Here is a 22,171-nt window from a genome sequence, read left to right on the forward strand (position 1 = left end):
TAAAGTAAAATCCTATAAATACCAGAAACAAGTGGATGAGTTCCTATGGAACTTGGGTGTAGGCTCTAAAGAAACAAAAACAAGAGGCAGTAAAAGAGTGATACAGTCAGTTACATAAATATAAGAAAAAAATCAAACATTTTTGCATGGTAAAAAATAAAAAACACCATAAACAAAATCAGAAGACAATAACCTGGGAGAAAATATTGGCAAGACGCCACAGATAAAGCCAGACCATTCCCTGATAGATAATGCCCATTTAAAAATGGGCAAAAGACATGAACAGGTAATTCACACATACTATATATAGAAATGGCTCTTACACATAGGAAAAGCTCACAGGTAAGAGAAATGCAAATTACAACTACACTGAACATCAGCTCACATGGCTAAAATGGAAAAGGTGTGACGTCATGCTGTACTGGTGAGGTGGTGGGGGCACAGGTGTGCCATCCCGTGTGGTAGTTTCATTCGTAATGTAGGAACTCCCGCAGCATCTCACAAAGCTACATACACATTCGCCTTCTGACCCTGCATCCCAGTCCTAGGAATTTACCCGAAGATCCACTTCAACAACATAAAAATATGTGAGAATAAAGGTATTCAGTCTGCTGTCTCTCGGAGATGACCTAAATGCCCATCTGTAAGATGGTTGTTGAATAAGCCATGCTACGTGAACACAGGGGGACACTCCTCAGCTTTGGAAGAGAATGGGGAAGAGCTCTAAGATTTCACAGAGTGTTTCCAGGTCATAGTGAGTGGGGAAAAAAAACAAACAAACCCCAAAAGACCAGGAGTATCTGCAACATGGTAACTTTCTGCAAGGGAGAAAAGGAAATAGTGTGCACATATCCATTCATTTGTGTAGAAGGAAGAACCAGGAAGAATAAGTCAGAAACTAATGACATCAGTTGAATTGTTATTTACAGAAAGGAGTTGGAGGGAGAGTTCCCGGTATAGACGAGGTGACACTTCTCAGTAGGCTTTTCTGTGTAGTTCTGATTCTCAGAACCAAGAATAAGAAAGAAACAAGAAATTACAATAGGAAAAAAACAAGGATGGGAGGAGTGACCCTATAATGGGACACAGAAGTAAAATTAAGCCTGGCCTTATTTTAGATGAATAAGGTAACCACACTAAAGTGAAAGACATGAAGAAGGAGCCCAAGGAATTTGTAAACACAGAGTTGGACTGTGTACCCTCAGGCTAGAGACAAAAAAGAACTGCGGATAAATACAAGGCTGGTTAGTGAGTTTGTTTTTCACAGTAGCATGGGGTCCGCAGTTCTGAAGCCACTCTCTGTGTATTACAGTGTTGAGCAATTAAGTAAAAATATCCAAGATAATGGGAGCCAGATTTCTCATTACTGGAGAAGGAAGTTACAAACATAGAAAGAGGGAGAATAGAATGGACCATGTGGTGTTGAATTAGAATTGGAGTTTTCAATGGACTTCAGCGGTTTTTAAGGTGGATGGATGGATGGATGGATGGATGGATGGATGGACGGATGGACGGATGGATGGACGGACGGACGGATGGACGGACGGATGGATGGAGGGATGGACAGATGGATGGACGGATGGATGGACAGATGGACGGACGGATGGATGGACGGATGGATGGACAGATGGACGGATGGATGGATGGACGGATGGACAGATGGATGGACAGATGGACAGATGGATGGATGGATGGGGTGGGAGGTGGGGTCAGAGGGAGGAAGGAAGGGAAAAAGGAAGTAAGGAAGGGAACATACTTTTTTGCTATTTCCTAGTATCCAGATCTGTTTTATAAATGTCATTATTATGCAGGGCGCCTGGGTGGCTCAGTCAGTTTAAGCATCTGACTCCTGATTTCAGCTCAGGTCATGATCTCAGGGTTGTGGGATGGGGCTCCACTTGGGCTCTGTGCTCAGTGTGAAGTCTGCTTGAGATTCTCTCTCTCCCTCTTGCATTCCCCACCCCTATCTCCAAATGAATGCATAAATACATAAATATTATTTTTTGCTAAAAGGAACCAGAGCTGTATGGAGAAAAGTCTGATTCCAAGGCTGGGACGGAGAAATTTGAAAGTGAGTCAGGAACCTCTTGTTATGCCAGAAAGTGAGGAACCACTGAAAGATGACAGGGACATGTCAACAGGATCCAGGCAGGGTCAAGGAGCTTCCACCTGCCAAATCTGGGGCAGCTTTGAGCATCAAAATAAATAATGACAGGAAAACATGTAATCTGTTAAATCAAATATGAATCCATAAATCCATTCTGACATAACTAAATAGATAAATAAGTGAGGGAGAAACAGGGTCTTCCTTACAGTAGCATCCCGCCCAGTAAACACAGAAGAACTCATGAAATCAAATCATTATTTGGCAACCATGCAATAAATAATCTATTCAAGTGAGATTGGGCCCTGGATGCTAAAACTAGTAGGTTGCATGTTATGAAAAACAGGATATTGATCTCTCCATAAGTACTTGTTAATTACAATGGAAAAACAGTAACTTTGTGGTGGAAAACCTGGCACATACCACCTTAACCGGGTGGATCAGGATTAACTCACCAACACGGGATCCCGCATCTGGGAGGGCCTCCCGACATGATGCACCAGGAAGGATGCAGCCTCACTAAGAGCTTTGTTCTTGCCCAAGATGCTGGCCTGAGTCCCATCAGGAGGAGATTCCAGATCGTCTAAATCAAGAGGCATTTTACAAAATCCCTGTGGGGTGCCTGGGTGGCTCAGTGGGTTAAAGTCTCTGCCTTCAGCTCAGGTCATAATCCCAGGGTCCTGGGATGGAGCCCCACATCGGGCTCTCTGCTCAGCAGGGAGCCTGCTTCCTCCTCTCTCTCTCTGCTTGCTTCTCTGCCTACTTGTGATCTCTGTCAAGTAAATGAATAAAATCTTAAAAACAAACGAAAAAACAAAATACCCGTAATGTCTAACACTCTTCCAAAAAGGTCTCAATCATGAAAGACAAAGACTAAAGAATGGAAGCCAGTCAAGGGAGGTGACAGCTAACCTCACCAAGTGATCTGGGTTCGATCCCAAACCAGAAGGAAGGTTGTGCTTTACCGTCCAGGGCATTGTTCGGGCAGTGGGTGAAATTTGGATACATTCTGTAGATGAGATCAGGACTTGGCAGACTGTGGTCCTCGGGCCGAATCTGGCCGGCTGCCCGACTTTGTACCACTTACAAGCTCAGAGTGGTTTTTACATTTTTAAATGATTGGGAACAAAATGTAAAGAATAAAATCTCTACGACGTTCTAGGAAAGGCAGAACTGCAGAGACGATGAAGCCATCAGGAGTTGGGAGGAGGAAAAGGGGGAGGATGAATAGCTGATGAATAGTTGGGGTGCCGGGAACTGTTCCACGTAGGGGGTGTACGTTTGTCCAAACCTGTGAGGTTGTGCTGTACAAAGAGTGAACCTAATATTAAACCACGGCCCTGGGGCGCCTGGGTGGCTCAGTGGGTTAGGCCTCTGCCTTTGGCTCAGGTCATGATCTCGGGGTCCTGGGATCGAGCCCCGCATCGGGCTCCCTGCTCAGTGGCAGGAAGCCTGCTTCTCCCTCTCCCACTCCCCCTGCTTGTGTTTCCTCTCTCGCTGTGTCTCTCTCTGTCAAATAAATAAATAAAATCTTAAAAAAAAATTTTTTTAATTAAGTCTGTTAATTTTTTAAAACATACTATGTTGTGGCACATGAACAGTATATGAAATTTACATCTCTCTCTTTTTTTTTAAGGTTTTATTTATTTGACAGAGAGACACATAGCGAGAGAGGGAACACAAGCAGGGTGAGTGGGAGAGGGAGAAACAGGTTTCCCGCTGACCAGGGAGCCTGATGCGGGACTTGAGCCGAGGACCCCGGGATCATGACCTTATCTGAAGGCAGACGCTTAATGATAGAGCCATCCTGGTGCCCCAAAATTTAAATTTCTGTGTCTAAAAAGTTTTGCTGAACACAGACACACTTACTTATTTATGTGTCGTCCGTGGCTGCTTTCTGTGCCTGGACTGTGGGACTGAACAGTTCCTACAGAAACCCAGTGGCTCGCAAAGATGAAACTGTTTACTGCCTGGCTTTTCATAGAATAGGTTTGCTGACCCCCAGATTAGATAATAGTGTTAGATCACAGTATGAAGTTCCCGATTTTGATCACTGTACTCTGATTACGTGGAATAAGCCCTTAATTTTTAGGAAAGACACACGGACATACAGAGGGATAAAGAGATGTGATGGCTGCAACTCACATAGCTCAGGGCAGAAAAATGAGGGACAGACAGACAGACGGAGCAACCTGTGTGGTGAGGAGTGAATATTTGGGAAATCTGGGTGCCAAGGGAGAGTCATGTTGGAATTCCTCATATGTTGAAAGTCTACCCAGTGCCTGCAGGAAAGCGGTTCCCAGATGTCGGCTCGCCACGTGCTCAAGAAGCACCAGCGTCTGTCTCCTGAGCTGGCAGCCCTGCCTCCCAGCAGAAGGCCCTCTCTTGGGGTAGACGTCTCGTGGCGATGGCTGTGGACACGCTCCGTGGGGAACCCCTCCACATCCAGCTGCAGGGGATGCACTCTGATTGGCCCAAGTGGTGGGTTGAGAAGATCCTGTAACTCAGTGGAGGGCTTAGCATATCGTCTTGGAGTTCCTGCATTTGGTTGTACAGGGAAGGCTGGCGTCCAGGAGGAGAGGATCTAGGGTCGGGACCGCTGTTGGACACGGTCAAGGTCATAGCTGTCGGTGCTGTGACAGTCTCTAAATACATAGCCTCCTGTCCACCTGCAAATTCTGTAACTGTATCAGAGGTAGAAAGAGGTGATGCTCAGGTCCAATGTCGGGATAAGACATAGTGGTGTGTGTTCATCTGGATTGAATAATACTGACCAGCATCAATAAATGCTTGGTCTGCTAGACAGTTGCCCCGTTCTGAATGCTGGATCCATGCGAGCCATGAAATGATTTAGTAGTGGAGGTTCCATCATGATGTGGGAGCGGGGGAATGTTAGCGGAAGAGCCGGGAGTGGTTGCCATGCTAGGAGATATGGGAATTAAACAGCATCTCCACCAGAGGGTCCAACCCACCGGCCTCCTTCAACAGAGGTACCGGTGGGGCCTTTGCTTCTGGGGGGTCCCAGAGGGGGATCGTCCAAATTCCCATTTTGCCTACAGTTGAACAGCAAGAAAGGGGACAGTGAACAGGATGTAAAGTGTATTTATTTACAGTATTCCTAGAGTGGACTGCTAACAGGTTGTTAGAGCTTTAAATGTCAAAGCCAGAAGATAAGGGAAGAATATGTTAACCAAACCGCCGTATTTTGTGCCTTTGTACGTCAGCCGCCAAAATTAATGGCAAGTGATCACCTAAAGAAAGTGCTGTCTTTAAATAGTCAGCCCATTAGGGACGCCTGCGTGGCTCAGTTGTAGAGTGTCTGCATTCAGCTCAGGTCATGAACCCCTGGTCCCGGGATGGAGCCCCACCTTGGGCTACCTGCTCAGCAGGGAGCCTGCTTCCCTCTCCCTCTGCTACTCCCCCTACTTGTGATTTCTCTCTCTTTCAAATTAAAAAAACAAAAAACAAACAAACAAACAAAACCCACCTTATAAATAAATAAGTAAAATTCAGCCAAATAGCTAGTTCAGCCAACAGCTTATAGCTTCACTGAGGGGATTCAGAGACCCGAGAACTGAAAGGGAATATTTTCCAACCGCAATTACCAGTGTCAGTCTAAATGCTTTGTAGCCCCGTGTGCAGATGCCAGTGCATGTCTAGATAAGAATGGGGGTGTGTGTGCATTATTTCTAGCATTTTTGCAGAGTCCTAAAACACGCACACATTCCACTGCTCCCCCCTCTTCCTGACCACCAGTCTTCTTTAAGCCCAGGAAAGAGTCACGGGAGGTCTTCTGACAGCAGGAAGTTCTAGGATCCACGCAACAAAGAGAAAGCTCTATGTTTAAGCACCCACCTAGTGCCAACCCCCCATCTGTATTCTGTTTCCTTCTTACGGAAACCAGAAGAAATGTTCCGTTTCCCGAGTGACCCGAGAGATTTAGAGAGGGGGAGCCCCGTCCTCGATGTCAGTTTCACCAACGCTGGGATTTGAATTTGAATCTTGATCTGATTCCCTGTGTGCTCTGCTGGGGTGTTTGCAAAGTTCCTGGGGAACCAGTCCTTTCCTGCCAGGATTCCCTCCTACTCCCCCAACATCTCCAGGTCCCTGGGTGGCACTGTGCTTCCTTGGGACTGTCAACCCCAGCTTTGCACCCACACGCCTCGCTGCCCGTTCAGAAGTCACTGCGGCATCCAGAGCCCTCCACGCTCCACGCTCCCGAGGTGTTACAAAAGCCGCTGTGCTTTTTTCCCTAAAAAATCAGTGCTGAACAGTCTTACATTGAAGGCAGCTTTAAAATTAAAAAAAAAAAAAAAAAACAAAAACCGATTGCATGGATAGAATCCAACTTTTTAAAAACAAAAATATCTTTGAAATTTTAGCTTTTTAACTTTAAAAAAAGTACTGCCTGAATATGATGGTTGGCGTTTGCCATGTCATATATTTTTTAAAAATTTCTGAAATGAGATCTAGCGCTGTTTCCTTTGAACTACGTAGGTGTCAGTGGGGTTATGAATAGCGGGATTTATCTTCCAGGAAAGTCTTTAAAAATTAAAAATCAGAAATAGGGACTTATAAACGTCTCACTTTCTGGGTTCTCCTCCTGCCTCATCCCTACGCTCTTAACTGGGTTCTTTATCACAGAAAGCATGGCGGGTGGGGGGTGCTGTCTGACAGTGTGTCTTTGTGAACACCAAGAATAAAGGAGATGCCAGAGCTGAAACTCCCAGGGGGAAAGATATCAAAGAAAAGACACAGCCTGTGCGTAAGAACACGAGTTGATGAAGCTCCTCCATGGCCCAAGGATGCCGGCGGCCTCGGGCCCGCCGCCTCCCCAGCCGGGAGGCCATCTGTGCAGGAACAGTGAGCAGACTCAGCCTGTCAGCAGGGCTCGGGCTCGGGCTCGGGCTCCCCAGGGAGGGGGAGTGAGGGGCAGGCACCAGTGAACGCGCACCGTGTGCATTTCGGGGGGCGGGAGGGGGGGTCCATGCAGCGAGCCTGGCAAAAACCCAGCGCGTGGGCTGCCCTTGCATCGCAAAACTCCGTCTCTCCAAAGAGATGAGCTTGTTCAACCAGGAAGCGGGCGGGTGCGTGCTTGACCCACTTAGAGCAAAGCTGAGTTTAAACACATCTTTTTTAAAATAACGTTTTTCCTGGTTGTAAAATGAATGCACCCCGAGTGTAGAAATACTAGGAAACCCAGAAAAGGATAAAGAAGAAAATAAAAGCTGCTTGAAATCTCCCCCCCCCCCCCAGAGATGACAGGGGACAACGTGAAGAAGAAATTGAAATCGCGATGTGCTGGTTCCACGTCCACCTTCTGGGGATGCTGCCGTGTGTCCTGTGTGCTTCTAGAAATGCACATGGGAAGAAACAGCTTACATAAGTGGGACCAAACGTGCTACTTCCAAGCGTTCGTCTTTATTGTGATGAGAATGCCCGGAACCGGACCTCATATACAGCATCATTTTCATAGCTCCACAGTGAGGAACTGCGCTAACCATCAGAAACCAAGTTTGTAAAACGTAGCTGTGTATTTGTTTAAAAGAGGAGAAAGTTTAGAAGATAATACACTTTTAGTGAGAAGGGGGACTTATTTTCTGCTTTGTACTTTTCTGTTGTTGGTGGTTGTTTTTGTTTTGTTTTCCAAATAATTACACTCCTCAAAATAACCAGAGCTAATACTGTGTTGTATTTTTTTTTTAAATTTTATTTATTTTCAAGAGAGTGAGAGCACAAGCAGGGGGAGAGGGAGAAGCAGGCTCCCTGCTAAGCATAGGGCTCGATCCCAGGACCCCCGGATCACGACATCAAGACCTGAGGCGAAAGCAGATGCCTAACCCACTGACCCACCCAGGCGCCCCTTGTGCTGTATTTCTTAGCAACTCAAAAAAGTATATTTTGAGACATCATTAGATCCATGCTGTGAATAGGGTTTTGCCTTCTGATTAAATCACCTGTCGGCGTCCAGTGGGCTTCTTGCCTGTATCACTGATGGCGAGTGGATAGTGTTCATGTGACGATGCTCTGAGGTTTTCATGTTGTTCCAGCTTTTCCCATTGTGAGGCTGTGATGAACAGTTGTGCCCCTGAGTTATTTTGTTTCCCTGTCTGAATACTGCTCAGGATGCATTTCTGGAAAGATGGTCACTGGGTCAGAAGGCATAAAATTTTTAAGGCTTTGGTTGCAAGTAAATGAAGAGATTGATTTTAAGAATTTCTACTCCTTAATATTATCAAATATACTTTTGCTCATAATAAAATGGGTGTTATAGATAACTCTTACTGTCTTATTTAATTTAATTTTTTAAAAAGATTTTATTTATTTATTTGAGAGAGAGAGATCACAAGTAGGCAGAGAGGCAGGCAGAGAGAGGGGGAAGCAGGCTCCCCGCAGAGCAGAGAGCCCGATTCGGGGGTGGATCCCAGGACCCTGAGATCATGACCTGAGCTGAAGGCAGAGGCTTAACCCACTGAGTCACCCAGGCACCCCTGTCTTATTTAATTTAAAAGCAGATCTTTTAGTTCTTTTCTTAGAAATATTTATGAAGAATTAATTACTAATAATATCTCTAAACATTAAATACCATGCTTTTTTTGGCCAGAATTTTTTGGAATAATTTCTAAGGATAACCAATCATCTTAAAGAAATTTTTTTTTTTTAATCTTAAAGGAATTTTAAAATAAAAAATCATCGGGGCACCTCTTTGCCTACTTGTGATCTCTCTCTGTCAAATAAATAAATAAAATCTTATAAAAATTAAATAAAATATAAACATATAAAAATAAAAAAATCATCATAATAAGGCCTAATAAATAATAAATGAAGCTTAAATAAATCTCTCTCCCTCCCTTTTCTCTGAGTTTTATGTAGCTGGAATAGAAGTATATGTCGTTTTGTATATTTAGGTTTTTTAATTTAGCAGAGTGTTGCAAGCCTTTCTTCCCACATGCTCCTCATAACTATCTTTTTTTTAAATTTTTTATATAACTATCATTTTTTTTTTTAAAGATTTTATTTATTTATTTGACAGACAGAGATCACAAGTAGGCAGAGAGAGAGAGAGAGAGAGGGAAGCAGGCTCCCTGCTGAGCAGAGAGCCCGATGCGGGGCTCGATCCCAGGACCCTGAGATCATGACCTGAGCCGAAGGCAGCGGCTTAACCCACTGAGCCACCCAGGCGCCCCTATAACTATCATTTTTAATGACTGTGAATTATTCGGTTGACCTCACCTACCACAACGTACTCAGTGTTTCCCTGTTGAACATTTAAGTTATTCCCACATTTTTACGTCCGTAGCACTGTGGGGAATGTGGACTGTTTCCTTGGGTTCGAATTCCCCCCAGTGGATCGCCTGGGTCTGCGTTTAAATTGTTCCTTCAGAATCTTCACACACGTTCCTACTGGCCTGTCCTCTAGCTTCGTCTTAATTCTTGAAGCTTTATTCCAGCCACCTGGTGAAATGGAGCGTGTTCCCGTTGGCAGGGCACCCACTAGCTGCTGTGAAGTCCTCGGGAACCAAAGTGGTCACATTGGCAAAGTGACAGAGCCCTTTTCCCGCATGCCCCGTTGGCAAACTCGAGGGAGCGCACTGATCGCCGGTCTCCGAAACCTCTCATTCCACATCCTTCGCAAACCAGAAAAGAAACTCCACAGCAGCAGGGACCCGATTGCTGTGTCCCTTCTTTCTTTTCTTTTCTTTTCTTTTTTCTTTTTTCCTTTTTCTGTTTCCTTTTGTGAGAACATCCGCAGGCCGGGGTGGGAAGGCATATCTGGGGTCTCCTTTCTGCTAAAGCAAACTCCAGCGACTTCATTTTCAGAAATGCAAAATTCGTGAAGTTCATAAATGCCTCTTTGTTGACCGTGAGCCGTGTGGTTTGGGCCCTGGAGTTATCTCAGATAGCGCAAATCAATCTGGTGGCCTCCAGTTGTCTCAAACTGAGCTTCCCTCCCTCCCCCGCTGTCCCCTCCCTGCAGAAATTTCCTCTTGGCCTTCAGCTGCACAAACTCCGTCTTCTCATCAATATGCCCTGTTAACTGCTGCCAAACCTCCGGCCGTTGACTGCATATGTTCCCTTAATCATTTCTCTTTGTTCTAGAAGTCTGTGTTTGGTTTCTAAACCAACCCCCCCCACCACCCCCTCGCCTCATTCCGCCATCACCATCCCTGGCTGGGCACACGACTGTCTACGTGTTTATTTAAAGAACATCCTAGATGGCCTGCCATTGAGAGCGCTTTTGCAATCTGCTCACAACGTGCTAAGTCATCCCCCACACGCTCTCCTAGAAAAGTGCATGAGCGGCACCCCCCGCAGCCTTCGGAGCCCAGGTGAAGGAGAGGTTTAAGGAGCTTTCTGGAAAGCATGAGGTTCCAAGAAGACAGTGTTACGTCCCCGCACAGACAAAGATTCCTTTTCTGTTTTCCGCTGGTCCAGCCCAAGAAAAGGACGCTTTATTCTTGGAGCTCAACCATGTAGAAGAACGGCCGGTGTCAGTGGCTTATTCATGGGGTCCAAGAGAAATACTTCTGGAGCTGTGCTTCTTGCACAAGGAAAGTGGGCTTGGCACGCGTAGGCAGGAGGCCTGCTTGCTGGGAATGCCCCGTGCCGGTGGCACCGGCCGTCCCCGCCCGACATGGCCCACCCAGCTCCTCTTAGCAAGCGAGGGGGTCTTCTGGGCTCCCTGTGACCACGGTCTGCACGCGCCGGTGCCGAGCTCTGCCGGCTGGCAGTGTGCAGGGAGGCACTGTGTTGTTGTTCCCTGCTTGTAAGTGTGCTTCTCCTCTTACCCCTTGTAGACCCCCCCACCCCCTACCCTGAGCCCTGAGAGCAGCGGAAGAACCACCACCAGATCGGGGTTCAGGGCGCTTTCTCCTCTGCTCGGGGAGTGCTTTAGAACTCTGGAAACTTATTGGGAGCTTCCTATAAATACCTTCTCTCTGTCTCTCTCTCCTCCCTCCCCCGGCTCTTCCCTCCCCCAAAAGTATTTCAGAGAGTCCCCAGCACCTGCACAGACAGTGGACCAACCTGATTTTTGCTTTGTTTCATAAATCCTACCACGAACCATGCCCGCTCAGGACCTGGTCAGGACCTTCTGGGAATGCACAGGAAAGCCTTCCCAACGCAGACTTAAAATATGTAGAAAGTAGCTGGAAGGAAATTCTCGGTGTGAGAGATTTCCCCCCCACCGCCCCCCACACTTTCCTTTTCTGAAAAAAAAAAAAGGTTAATGTTGACTCATTTGGTGGAGATACAAGGCACTTTCCTACCTATCCCCAAAGGGAAGTTTGCATTCTTTTAAATGAAACCATTTTAAAAGCAGAACTCAAGCCTGAAATGATCCAAGGTTCTCGGACTTCTCAGAAGGTGTAGATTTATTTACTATAGTTAAAACATAATTAGTTCTCAAGGGATAGTGTATCTTTTAAACGGCTTTATTGCCACCATATTGGCTTTCTGAATAATCAGAAACTTCTGTTATGATTATGTTCTAGTGTTCGGACAGAAACACACCGTAAGTAGAAACAAATGTCAGGAACTGCTAGTTGTCACTTGGAGAAGGGACACCACATCAGGGGGGAAAGAAATATCAATAGGATATTCCAAAGAAATAGAATCGAACAACGTCTTTTTTTTTTTTTTCCTTTTTAGGATTTTATTTATTTATTTGGCAGAGAGACACATGAGAGAGGGAACAGAAGCGGGGGGAGTGGGAGGGGGGAAGCAGGCTTCCTGTTGAGCAAGGAACCCGATGTGGGGTTCGATCCCAGGACCCTGGGATCATGACCTGAGCCAAAGGCAGCGGCTTAAGGACTGAGCCACCCAGGTGCCCCCAGTCAAAAACATCTTAAATGAACTAACAGCTCAGGCGGGCACCCCCAACCCCACTCTTTTTTTGATTCAAGGGTGTTTTCTTAGTCTCTTCTCCTTTGTTATTAGAGGCTGGGAATGGGGTCAGTAGCTCTTGAGACCCGGGAAATGGCCCTTTTTCTTCCCCACGCACCCCTGCAGATGAGTGCAAACAGGGTCTGTAAGCTCCGCGGTCGTGTCCCTGTTCCGGCTGACCAGTCTTTCCCACCGTTTGCAGGTTGATGTTTGAGATCCCGCAGGAAATGGGGTTAATAGCCATCGCAGTCCGCCAAACGCAGGGCAAAGGTCAGTCATCTTTTGTCATTGTTTCTGTTGTTCTGTTTTCTAAAATCTGCGCCTCTCGCGGCCAGATTGCCCGATTGGGAGGGTGAGCTGATCATGGAGAAGACTCAGGTCGGGAGTGCTTGTTTTCAGACCCGAGGGAGAGGGAGGGAAACTGATCAGAAGGCTGAGTCTTGGTACAATTAAAGCTTTCTCTTGAACCGGGATGGTTATTAATGGCGGGACATTCGCTGGGGATGCTTTTAACATTCCGTCACCTACATCTTGTAAATTCTTTCAGACACATTGTAAGCATTGCAAGTGTGTGAATCGTTACTGTGTTACAGAGACATTTATTTGCCCGAAGGTTCTCTGGGAGGTGCCTTCTGGGTCCCTGTTGAGTGTCCCGTGGAGAGCCCATTCGTCTGCCAGCCCCCACCCCAGCTGCACGGCAAAGTCCATGACCAGTGGTCAGTGCCCCTTCACTAAGCTGCCCGCAGCTTCCGCCACCTGCTGACCCTCGGAAAGGAGAGCCCGCATCCTCCCAGAATCCACCCGGGGTCCAACCACAAGCAGACTCTGTGCTCGGGGGCCACTCGGCCCCCCTGCCCCCGCCCCCGTGGTGCCAGGCCAACCCAAACGTGCTTTTAACTCTCAGAGGCTCTTATGCCTTTCTCAGAAGGAGGAACGAAATAAGAAATTCACTGTTTCCCACTTCTTTCCTTTGAACACGTCTTTTGGACATAACTCAAAGAGAAAATTCATTTTATCCAAAGCTGGGGTGGCGTAGGGGGCCTCAAGATGGTTAAAAAAAAGAATGTAGAAGAACTTCCTCTCATTTTGAGCATTTTCTTTTCTTCTATTTTTGGAAAAATAACTCTGAGAGTTAATATCAGAGATTACTTTCTAAAGTCTGCTTCCTTTCTTCCTCCCCGTATAACAGTGAGATATAACTCACAGACCATACAGTTCCCCCAATTAAAGTATACAATTCTGAGGTCTTTAGTATTTTCACAGGGTTGTGGGACCATCACCACAATACGGGTCACTTCTAAACTGTGGTGTCCAGGACCTCTCCTGGACCAGGACAGACCCGGCCCGGTTTCCCTGCTGTCTCTGTTTTTGCCGGCATTACCAGATGGTGACAATTAAGCGCACAGTCATGTTCAGACCCTGTAGGACTTTGAATCATCAAAGTGTAAATGATCTGCTCACTGAGGCAGAACACTCCACGACTTACCAGAAACCGTTCAGCAACACAGCACCAGACTTTAAAACGCTTCTCTGTTCTGGAGTCAGCCCCAGAAACTCCAAGCATCTTCATCAGTGTGGGCTGATCACACGTGGGGCTCTGAGTCTGGAGTCCGTTTTCGGGCACGGTGCATGGGACTGTCCACGGGGCGAGGTGGCCGCTTTCCTGATGGGGACCTCTGTGTTCCAGGGCGGGGAGCGAACGCTTGGCTGAGCCCCTTGGGGTGTGCCCTGTCCACCCTGCTCATCTCCATCCCGCTGAGATCCCAGCTGGGACAGAGGATCCCATTCGTCCAGCATCTGATGTCCCTGGCCGTGGTGGAGGCGGTGAGGTCCATCCCTGAGTACCAGGTATGTGAGATCCGCCCACCCTGCAAACCCACCCTGGGTGCAGATCTCAGTTGGGGCTGGTGTGTGGGTGTGTCCAGATGACCCTGCGTGTAGAGTTGCAGGCGGCTCTTGGCCAAGCTGGCAGCAGAGTCCTCGCTCCTGGAGTTTTAAAAGCACAGTCAGCTCTTAGAGTGGCTCCAGGTTCACCAGGATGGGTTTATTTCCCAGAATTCCCTTTCTGTGCTACTGTCAGGTTGCTCGAGCATCTTAGGGCAAGCCTCTTTTTTTCCCCCCTCCTTTAACTGAAGCACATCAGACTGACATCCACACTGTTGTGTCTTCTGGTGAAAAGGCTTATCGTGTGGAGCTCAACAGCCTTCTCAGTCCCTCTCTTCATTTAGCACCATCTGTGCTCAGCAGAACAGCTCTTGTCTGTGACTACCCAGGTTGAACATGTGGGTTCATTTGGGGTGTCTGCTCCCCACCGTAGGGACAGAGGTGCCTGCTTCATCATTGCCATCGATGCTTCTGCATCAATTAGGAAAGAGACAAGGAAGAGGGCGATTAATGTAGTTTTCTTAGACGAATTTCATGTGAATATCAAAAGGAGGTTCCTCCCCAGCCTCCCTCCCACCTACATTTCTTGCATCAAGCTGAACACAATTATAGTATTAATTCCTGAAGCAAGAGGCTAAGATCATGACTTTCAAAGGGGCCTGACCTCGTGTTAACAGGGAAGCTGTCCTCCCATCCGACGTGGTCGTGGCCTCATGGTCACCGTGTGTAGGACTAGGGTGTGTGTTTCCCAGATCACGTGGAGTCCCTGGTACGCACGCTGGAATGTGACGTTTATAGCAGGGTTCAGCATCCTTGTGCTCTATGTCAGGAGGGCCTGGGCTTCTCCAGCTGTCACACACCTTCACAGGTCAGCCTCATAGAAGGCAGTTGAGAAGATAAAGTTCTGTCATGGGGCACGTATTTTTAATCCTAGCAGCATGTTCATTAGTCTTAGGAAAATAATTTAAAATTTACATCAGGTTGCCTGGGTGGCTTAGTTGGTTGAACGTCTGCCTTAGGCTCAGGTCATGGGATCGAGTCCCACATCAGACTTCCTGCTCAGCGGGAAGCCTGCTTCTCTGCCTGCCATTCCCCCTTCTTGTGCTCGCTCACTCTCTCTGATTAGTAAATAAATAAAATCTTTTTTAAAAATTTGAAGTTTACGTTAAGTGCCCTCCTTAATGCCTATCACCCAATTACCCCATCCCCCCATCCACTCCCCTCCAGCAACCCTCAAGCGCTGAGTGTTATATGCAACTGATGAATCACTAATTCTACTCCTGAAGCTAAGAGTATACTATATGTTAACTAAATTGAATTTGAATAAGTTTTTTAAAAAAGAACAATGCTAAGAAAAATATGCAAAAAAATTTATTAATTTCATGTATCATAAAGCATTATATTCTAAAAAGAAGAATATTAAGAAAAGCATGCAAAAAACAGTATTAATCATTTCATGCAAACTATTATAAAGCATTATTATCTTCTTTAAAAAAGTAAAATTATGGGAGGAGGTAGGGGAAGAGGTGACTGGGTGATGGACATTAAGGAGGGCATGTGGTATAATGAGCACTGGGGGTTCAATAAAACTGATGAATCACTGAACTCTACTTCTGAAACTAATAATATACACTATGTTAATTAATTGAATTTAAATTTAAAAAAGGAAATGAAAAAAATGGCAGGAAACAAGAAAAAAATATATAAATAAAATTTAAAATTTCAGTGAGTCTGTTTAGCTTTTCCTGGCTTTGATCGTGACCTTGTAGCCTCACATGTTAACTGAGCGAGCATTCTCTGAGCGCCTCCTGGGCCGGGAGGCTGTGCCAGGCACTGTGGGCAGCGAGATGGGAGGTGGGAAGCTTGCCCTCTGGGAAGGGGGGTGGCAGGGGGGGGTTATGCCTCCTCCTGCTCCTTGAGGAGCTCCCACCCAGGTTCCTGTCCTGTTTCTGCATTTGTGCAGCTCAATCTCACCTGTGTGGTGTGACTTTGGTTTGGGATTGGGTTTATTCTGGTTTTATTTTACTTTCAGTTTTACTGAGATAGAATTAACAAAACTCTACCGAGTAAATTTGAGGTGTACAGCCTAATGACTTGGCATACATATATTGGGGACTAATTACTGCATCAAGTCACCCAAAAAAGCATTTTCTCCCCTTGCAATGAGAACTTTTAGCATTCACTTTCTTAGTATTTTCTAAAATGTTTTATTTAAATTCAATTTAATGCACAAATATTGTATTATTAGTTTCCGGGGTAGAATGTAGTGACTCATCAGTTGCCTACAACACCCAGTGCTCATTCCGTCACGTGCCCCCCTTAATGCCCATGCCCCCAGTTACCCCATCCCCAGCCTCCCCTCCCCCTCAGTGTTGCTTTTGGACAGAGCCGTCTGGCCGACACAGTACAGCTCCAGGATGGTTGGAATAGGCCCCAGTTGCATAGAGTTTGCCTTTCTTACGTCCTTGGCCAGATGTCCCTGTCAGCACACAGATTGTGACCGTCTCCCTGGACCAGAGCTGGTGTCCCGGGAACGCCTGCTGTTCCTTCCAGAATCTGAGTGGCGTTGCCTGCTGTCTGTCCCGCAGTTGCTTCTGTCCGCGAGGTCCCCGCCGGGCGCCTGGAGCCCTGCACCCCCACATTCCTGCTTCTGCTCCTCGCCGCCCCTGCAAGTTCTGTTTGCCCTGGAGGCCCAGCTCCGGTGCCATTACCAGAAACCTCTGGCTACAAACTCCTTCCTCTGAGTAACCTTTGGGCATTTTGCAGTTCTGAGCTGCTTTTACGGTGTCTCGCATGGATCGCTCGGAAGCAGAGTGATTCGTGTCCCTGTGCCATCTCCTGTAAAGTAACCAGCGATTTGAACGCAGGATTAGTTTTCTGCCTGTTCCAAAGGGCCTAACACAGTGCTATATGCCTGGAGGCCCGCTGCAGCTGTTCGAATAAATGATTGAGATAGTGAGACAGAAGCACGCAGCCTTTCTCTGTGTCTTGAAATAGAGGGCATTGTTTACGTGCACAAGAACCCACGATTCCATAAACTGCATCTTTAACTAACTAGGTCTGAAAATGTGAAATAAAATAGGTGCCCAGGGGCAGGACCAGCCCAGAGAGAGCGGAGCTGCTGCTTCCATGCCGAGGGAGCAGTTTCCAGGCCTGGGCAGGGACCGTGCTAGGCATGGGGGTGACCCAGAAGGGCAAGAGAGGACAGAGAAAGGGACCTGGGAGAGTGACCAGAAACGCCTCCTGTATTGCCCCGCATCCCCTGGGACAAGGTGGCAGCAGGCACCCCCACTGAGATCCCTGTTCAACCACAGAAAAAACCACCAAACTCCCTGCCGGTTACAGGTCCTGGTGCACACCCTCCGCTTACTTACACTTTTTCTGCTTTCTTCTCCCACCTAGAGCGCTCTGCTAAGGCAGATGAGCTTCTGAAGAACAGAAACGCATTCCGTCTGGCCACCATGCAAAGAAGGCTTTGTTAGAGGGAAAGAAAGGAATTTCTTGGTTGCAGCAGGTTACATAGCTAGTGTTAAGCACATGGCGGGGGTGGGCGGGGGTATCAGAAAGCCCTGGGTTCAAATCTCAGCTCTGCCGCTTCTGAGTGTAACCTCAGGCAAGCCAGGCCAGTCTCTCCCCGCTTCAGTGTCTTCCTTGTTAAATAGAAGTGAAACTAGTACCGCCACGTGGGTTTGGGTTAAGTAACCTACAGACCAGTGCTGAGGTGGGGCTCAGTGCCGGGCAGGCCCTCAGGGAAGGAAGAGCCAGCATTGTGGGATCGGAGACCACCTGATATTCTGCAGTCTTTTGGTTTATTCCGCGGAGTGTCTTTCTTCCAGATTTTCTTCTTATCCCTACACATGGCCCTACCTGGCTCCCAACCCCAGGCCCTGGAGGCCCGGCAGCTCCGGCATCCACTGGGTCTCACCCAGTCAGTCTCTGTGTCCCTGCTTAAGATTTGCAGCAGGAGGTGGAGGTTGGGGGGGGTGCCCAGCTCAAGGCAGTGTCCGCCCTTGGACCATTCCACTGTGACCATGACTGGGAGGCCCAGACCGGACTGCCCAGGTTTGCTTCTAGACAGAGGCAGCGAGCCTCAGAACAAATCCATTCTGTTACCTGTTGGCTGTAGGCAGTTGGTTGAGGCCTTTGGTGATAACCTGGTGAACCAGGTTCTTTCTCGGTATCTCTCTCGGATTCTACTTGAGACATTTCTACCCACCCTTGGTGACAGTGGTTAACTTGGGACATCTTTCTCTCTTGAGCGTGAGCTCCTTAAGGAAAAAGAACCTTGCGCGTATTTCGGTCTTTCTGCACCCTGCCGCCCGCACACAGCAGGCACTCCGCGGGGGTGGCTGTTGACATGGGGACCCCTTGGAGACATTGCAGGTTCGGTTCCAAATCACCACAATAGAGTTTTGGTCTCCTGAGGCATATAAAAGTCACATTTACCCCACACCGTGGTCTATTAAGTGTGTAATAGCATTCTGTCCAAAAAACAGTGTACTTACATACCTTGATTAAAAGATACGTTATGGCCCCAAAATGGTCACCATCATCGGAACCTTCAGCCAGTCATCACTGCAGACCACAGATCACCATACAAAGGCTGCAAAGTTTGAAATGTGAGAATTACCAAAACGAGACACAGAGACCCAAGGGGAGCAAATACCATTGGGTAAATGGTACCACTAGGCTTCCTGGGCTCATGGTTGCCACCGACCTGGGATAATGGAGAGTGCGGGGCTGTGGCGAGAATGCCAGATTTATTATGCCAGGTGTCATCTGTAGGTCTCTCTCCTGGCCCCAAGGTGGTCCTTGACCACTGGATTGTCCCAAAGAAGGGACTGGCCATCAGAACAAGAGGCAAGGATGAGATCCTATGTTCCATAAGATTCCAGAGTCTCCTACTCATCTTCCTTTTAGCTGGATGACTGCTCCCGGCCCCTTTGTGTCCCGTGATGGCTTGATTAACGTGCACATTTCCCTTTAGGATATCAACCTACGCGTGAAATGGCCCAATGATATTTATTACAGTGACCTCATGAAGCTTGGTGGAGTTCTGGTTAACTCGACGCTTTTGGGAGAAACATTTTATATACTCATTGGTGAGTTGTGAAAGCCTTTCGTCCACATTTTTCAATGAAGAAAAACAAAAACAAAAATGGTTTCTACATGACTACCTTGAGGGGAGTGGATTATCATATGGGATTACTTTTTCTTTTGACTCTTGAGTTACGGAGCACAATATGTATGCAAAACAGGCCAGATTGGTTGAAAGCCCCGTCCAGAGGTTTAGCGTTCTTGTCTCTGGCCATGGAAACCACCAAATCGGTACCACATCAAAAAGGCTTTTTCCTGCACCTCTCCACACGCCGGCTTCTTGTCAAATTAGAAGTGGTGAAAATAAACATTTAACATGCCATTTTGTAATAAGAAAAGAAAGCTAACTTCAAGGACGGGGGTGCTGGTGCTTTTTGCATTCTCAATTGAACCTTCCCCAGCCGTGAAAAAGTTGTGTGGGTTTTTGGACTTTTTTGGTTTTTTGTTATTTGACCTTCAGAAGATGCTCCAGGCTGGTCAAGGTCAGACCAGAAGGTCAGGTGCAGAATCCCGTTTCCCCTCAGCACATCCACATCAGGCAAGAAGGATGCAGACACAGTTTCAGAAGTTCTTGGGCTCCTGCCCCTCTGACTCTCAGCTTCTCCCTAATGTCCGGGAGAACTTACTGTTCAGAAATGAGTAATGGGCAGGAAAACGTGTGATGATGTGTCTTTGGGAAGTACCAGCCAGAAAGTGCAAAGCTGGTTTCCAGCTCTGCCACCAACTGGCAATGTTATCCTGGGCCAGCTGCTTCAGTCTCCAGCTCTGGGTCCCATTTTTAAATGCATTCACTAGGCTAGATGCAAATGTTCCAGAGCCAGCGCCCAGAGATATCAGAGAGGTCTGGGGATGGCTTCTGTCAGTGTCGGGGAAAGGAAACATGGTCCTGTAGGGGGGAATTCATGGTTTTTATGTCAATTCTTAAGGCCATGGGATGTGATGGGGGACAGGAGGAAAGAGTCATTCTCCAGGAGGGGTGCCCTCTTGTCCTTGGAAAGACATGGCCCGAGTTGGCAGTAGTCAGTGCGGCTGTTTTCCCCAGGACTCGGAATTTTCTGAACAGAAGGGAGGTTTTTCAGCACCATATGCACTTAATTGAATGCCTTACGTGCCAGTACTGTGTGTTGTTGGAGAACAAATGAAGAATTGCCGATTCTTTCCTGTTGCCGGAGTTACTTATTCTCTTTTTCCAGATGTAATTTACATTGCTTTATATTTTAATAGCCAGCATATTTAAGCCCCCGCCCCCGCAAACTGAGGCCAATCAGTCCTTCCCTTCACACTGAAAATGGCCCAGAACATCTTCTGAAGAATACTGTTCTCCACCGTTCTTGTAAATGTCATCATTCTGTCGGAGGCAAGGATTTAGGGAATTTTTGTTTCAGAGGCACTGAAAACAAGAGTGTCTCACTGCTTAGTTCCTGCAATATTTCATTTCTTATGGAAGACCTCTTTGAGGTTGATTGAGGGCCCTGTTGAAAACCGAGGTTTGGCTTCTCAAAGACTCCCACTCTCCTGGAGAGGATGGCGGTATTAAGTAACAGTGGAGACGAGCCCATTCAGACCCACTGCTGGTGACTCCCTTTCCTGAGCTCTGGGTTAGGAGTCCTATGAAAGAGCCACTGAACATGGGTTGGCCCCCTGCCAGCAGCGTAACCCTAGCACCAAAGACTTCCAAGGATCACGCAGGAAAGGATGTGTTCTAGGGTTATGCCATGACCAAGGTTTGAAATCTCTGAATCCAGAGTTTATGCCTTAAGACCTGAGGGAGATTCTGTATTTTCAGGCATGTGTTTTGTTATTCAAGTCGGAAAAGAAATGGGACGTTTTACTTTCTCTTGGGCTCGGTGCAGAGCCACAGTTCTTGGCGAGACCCCAGGAAGCACTGTATCAGAGGCCATTCCAAGGAGCTTTGCCCCGTTCAGAGCTTCTGTGTGACTGAATCGAATCTGGCTGGGTTCCCCCCGCCACACACACCAAACCGATCTGCAGCAAGGTTGGGGTGGATGAAGATAATCCTTGGACAAGGATAATAAAGGAACAATGAAAAGGAAGATGGTCCCAAAGACACAAGTCATTCATTTATTTTTTAAAGAGTTATTCATTCATTGGAGAGAGCGAGAGTAGGACGCAGGGCATGGGGCACAGGGAGAAGGAGAAAGAACGTTAAGCAGACACTGCATTGAACGGGGAGCCCCACGTGGGGCTCAGTCTCATGACTCTGAGATCACGACCTGAGCTGAGAGTTGGGCACTCAACCAGCAGCACCCCCCGCCCCCGGTGCCCCAATAAGTCATTCTTTAAGTGGCCAGAGATGGTGAATTTGAAATAAGGGAAAGGAAGCAGAGAGGCAGTTATAAAGGCTGGAACTTCTTCCAGGGGGTTGAGAGGAACGTGCGACGCCCTCCGTACGTTGAGCTGCTCATGTTTTTCTACTGTTTTTGCGCAGGCTGCGGATTTAACGTGAGTAACAGCAACCCCACCATCTGCATCAATGATCTCATCACAGAATACAATAAGCAACACAACGCAGAGCTGAAGCCCTTAAGAACCGACAGTCTCATCGCCAGAACTGTGACTGTGCTGGAGAAACTGATCGACACCTTTCAGGACAAAGGGCCCAATGGCGTCCTTCCCCTTTATTATAAGTATTGGATACACAGGTCAGTGCTGGCCCATCTTCCTTTTAAAATGTCTTCATTAAGTGACTTGTTCAGTATCCTAAAACAGGAAATTAAACACAGATCTAGGTAATTTTTTTAAAAGATTTATTTATTTTGGAGAGAGAGCATGCGCAAGCAGGGGGAGGCACAGAGGGAAAGGGAGAGTCTCAGGCAGACTCTGCACCAAGCTTGGAGCTCAGCACGGGGCTCCATCCCACAACCCTGCCATCACGACCTGAGCTGACACCAAGAGTTGGACGCTTAACCGACCACACCCTTCAGGTGCCCCTAGATAATTTTTTTTAAAGATTTTATTTATATACTTGACAGAGATCACAAGTAGGCAGAGAGGCAGGCAGAGAGAGGAGGAAGCAGGCTCCCTGCTGAGCAGAGAGCCCAATGCGGGCCTCGATCCAAGGACCCGAGATCATGACCTGAGCCGAAGGCAGAGGCTTTAACCCACTGAGACACCCAGGCACCCCTAGATAATTATTTTTTACCTTTCTGATGGAGAAAACTGGCATCTACCATGTTAAGC

General features: G+C 47.3%; 1 protein-coding gene across 2 annotated transcripts in view; it reads left to right on the forward strand.

The window, feature by feature from the left end:
- HLCS (holocarboxylase synthetase) overlaps window positions 1-22,171 on the forward strand; it is a 216,083-nt gene that overhangs the window by 189,039 nt on the left and 4,873 nt on the right. For both annotated transcript variants that reach the window (XM_004762146.3, XM_045084515.1), the window contains exons 7-10: window positions 12,192-12,259; window positions 13,677-13,837; window positions 18,861-18,975; window positions 21,420-21,633. In XM_004762146.3, coding sequence (XP_004762203.2) covers window positions 12,192-12,259; window positions 13,677-13,837; window positions 18,861-18,975; window positions 21,420-21,633 — 558 coding nt within the window. The remainder of the gene's footprint in view (window positions 1-12,191; window positions 12,260-13,676; window positions 13,838-18,860; window positions 18,976-21,419; window positions 21,634-22,171) is intronic.

The sequence above is a fragment of the Mustela putorius genome, unplaced genomic scaffold (genome assembly GCF_011764305.1).
Source record: "Mustela putorius furo isolate JIRA1106 unplaced genomic scaffold, ASM1176430v1.1 tig00000765_pilon_pilon_pilon, whole genome shotgun sequence".
Classification (NCBI taxonomy): domain Eukaryota; kingdom Metazoa; phylum Chordata; class Mammalia; order Carnivora; family Mustelidae; genus Mustela; species Mustela putorius.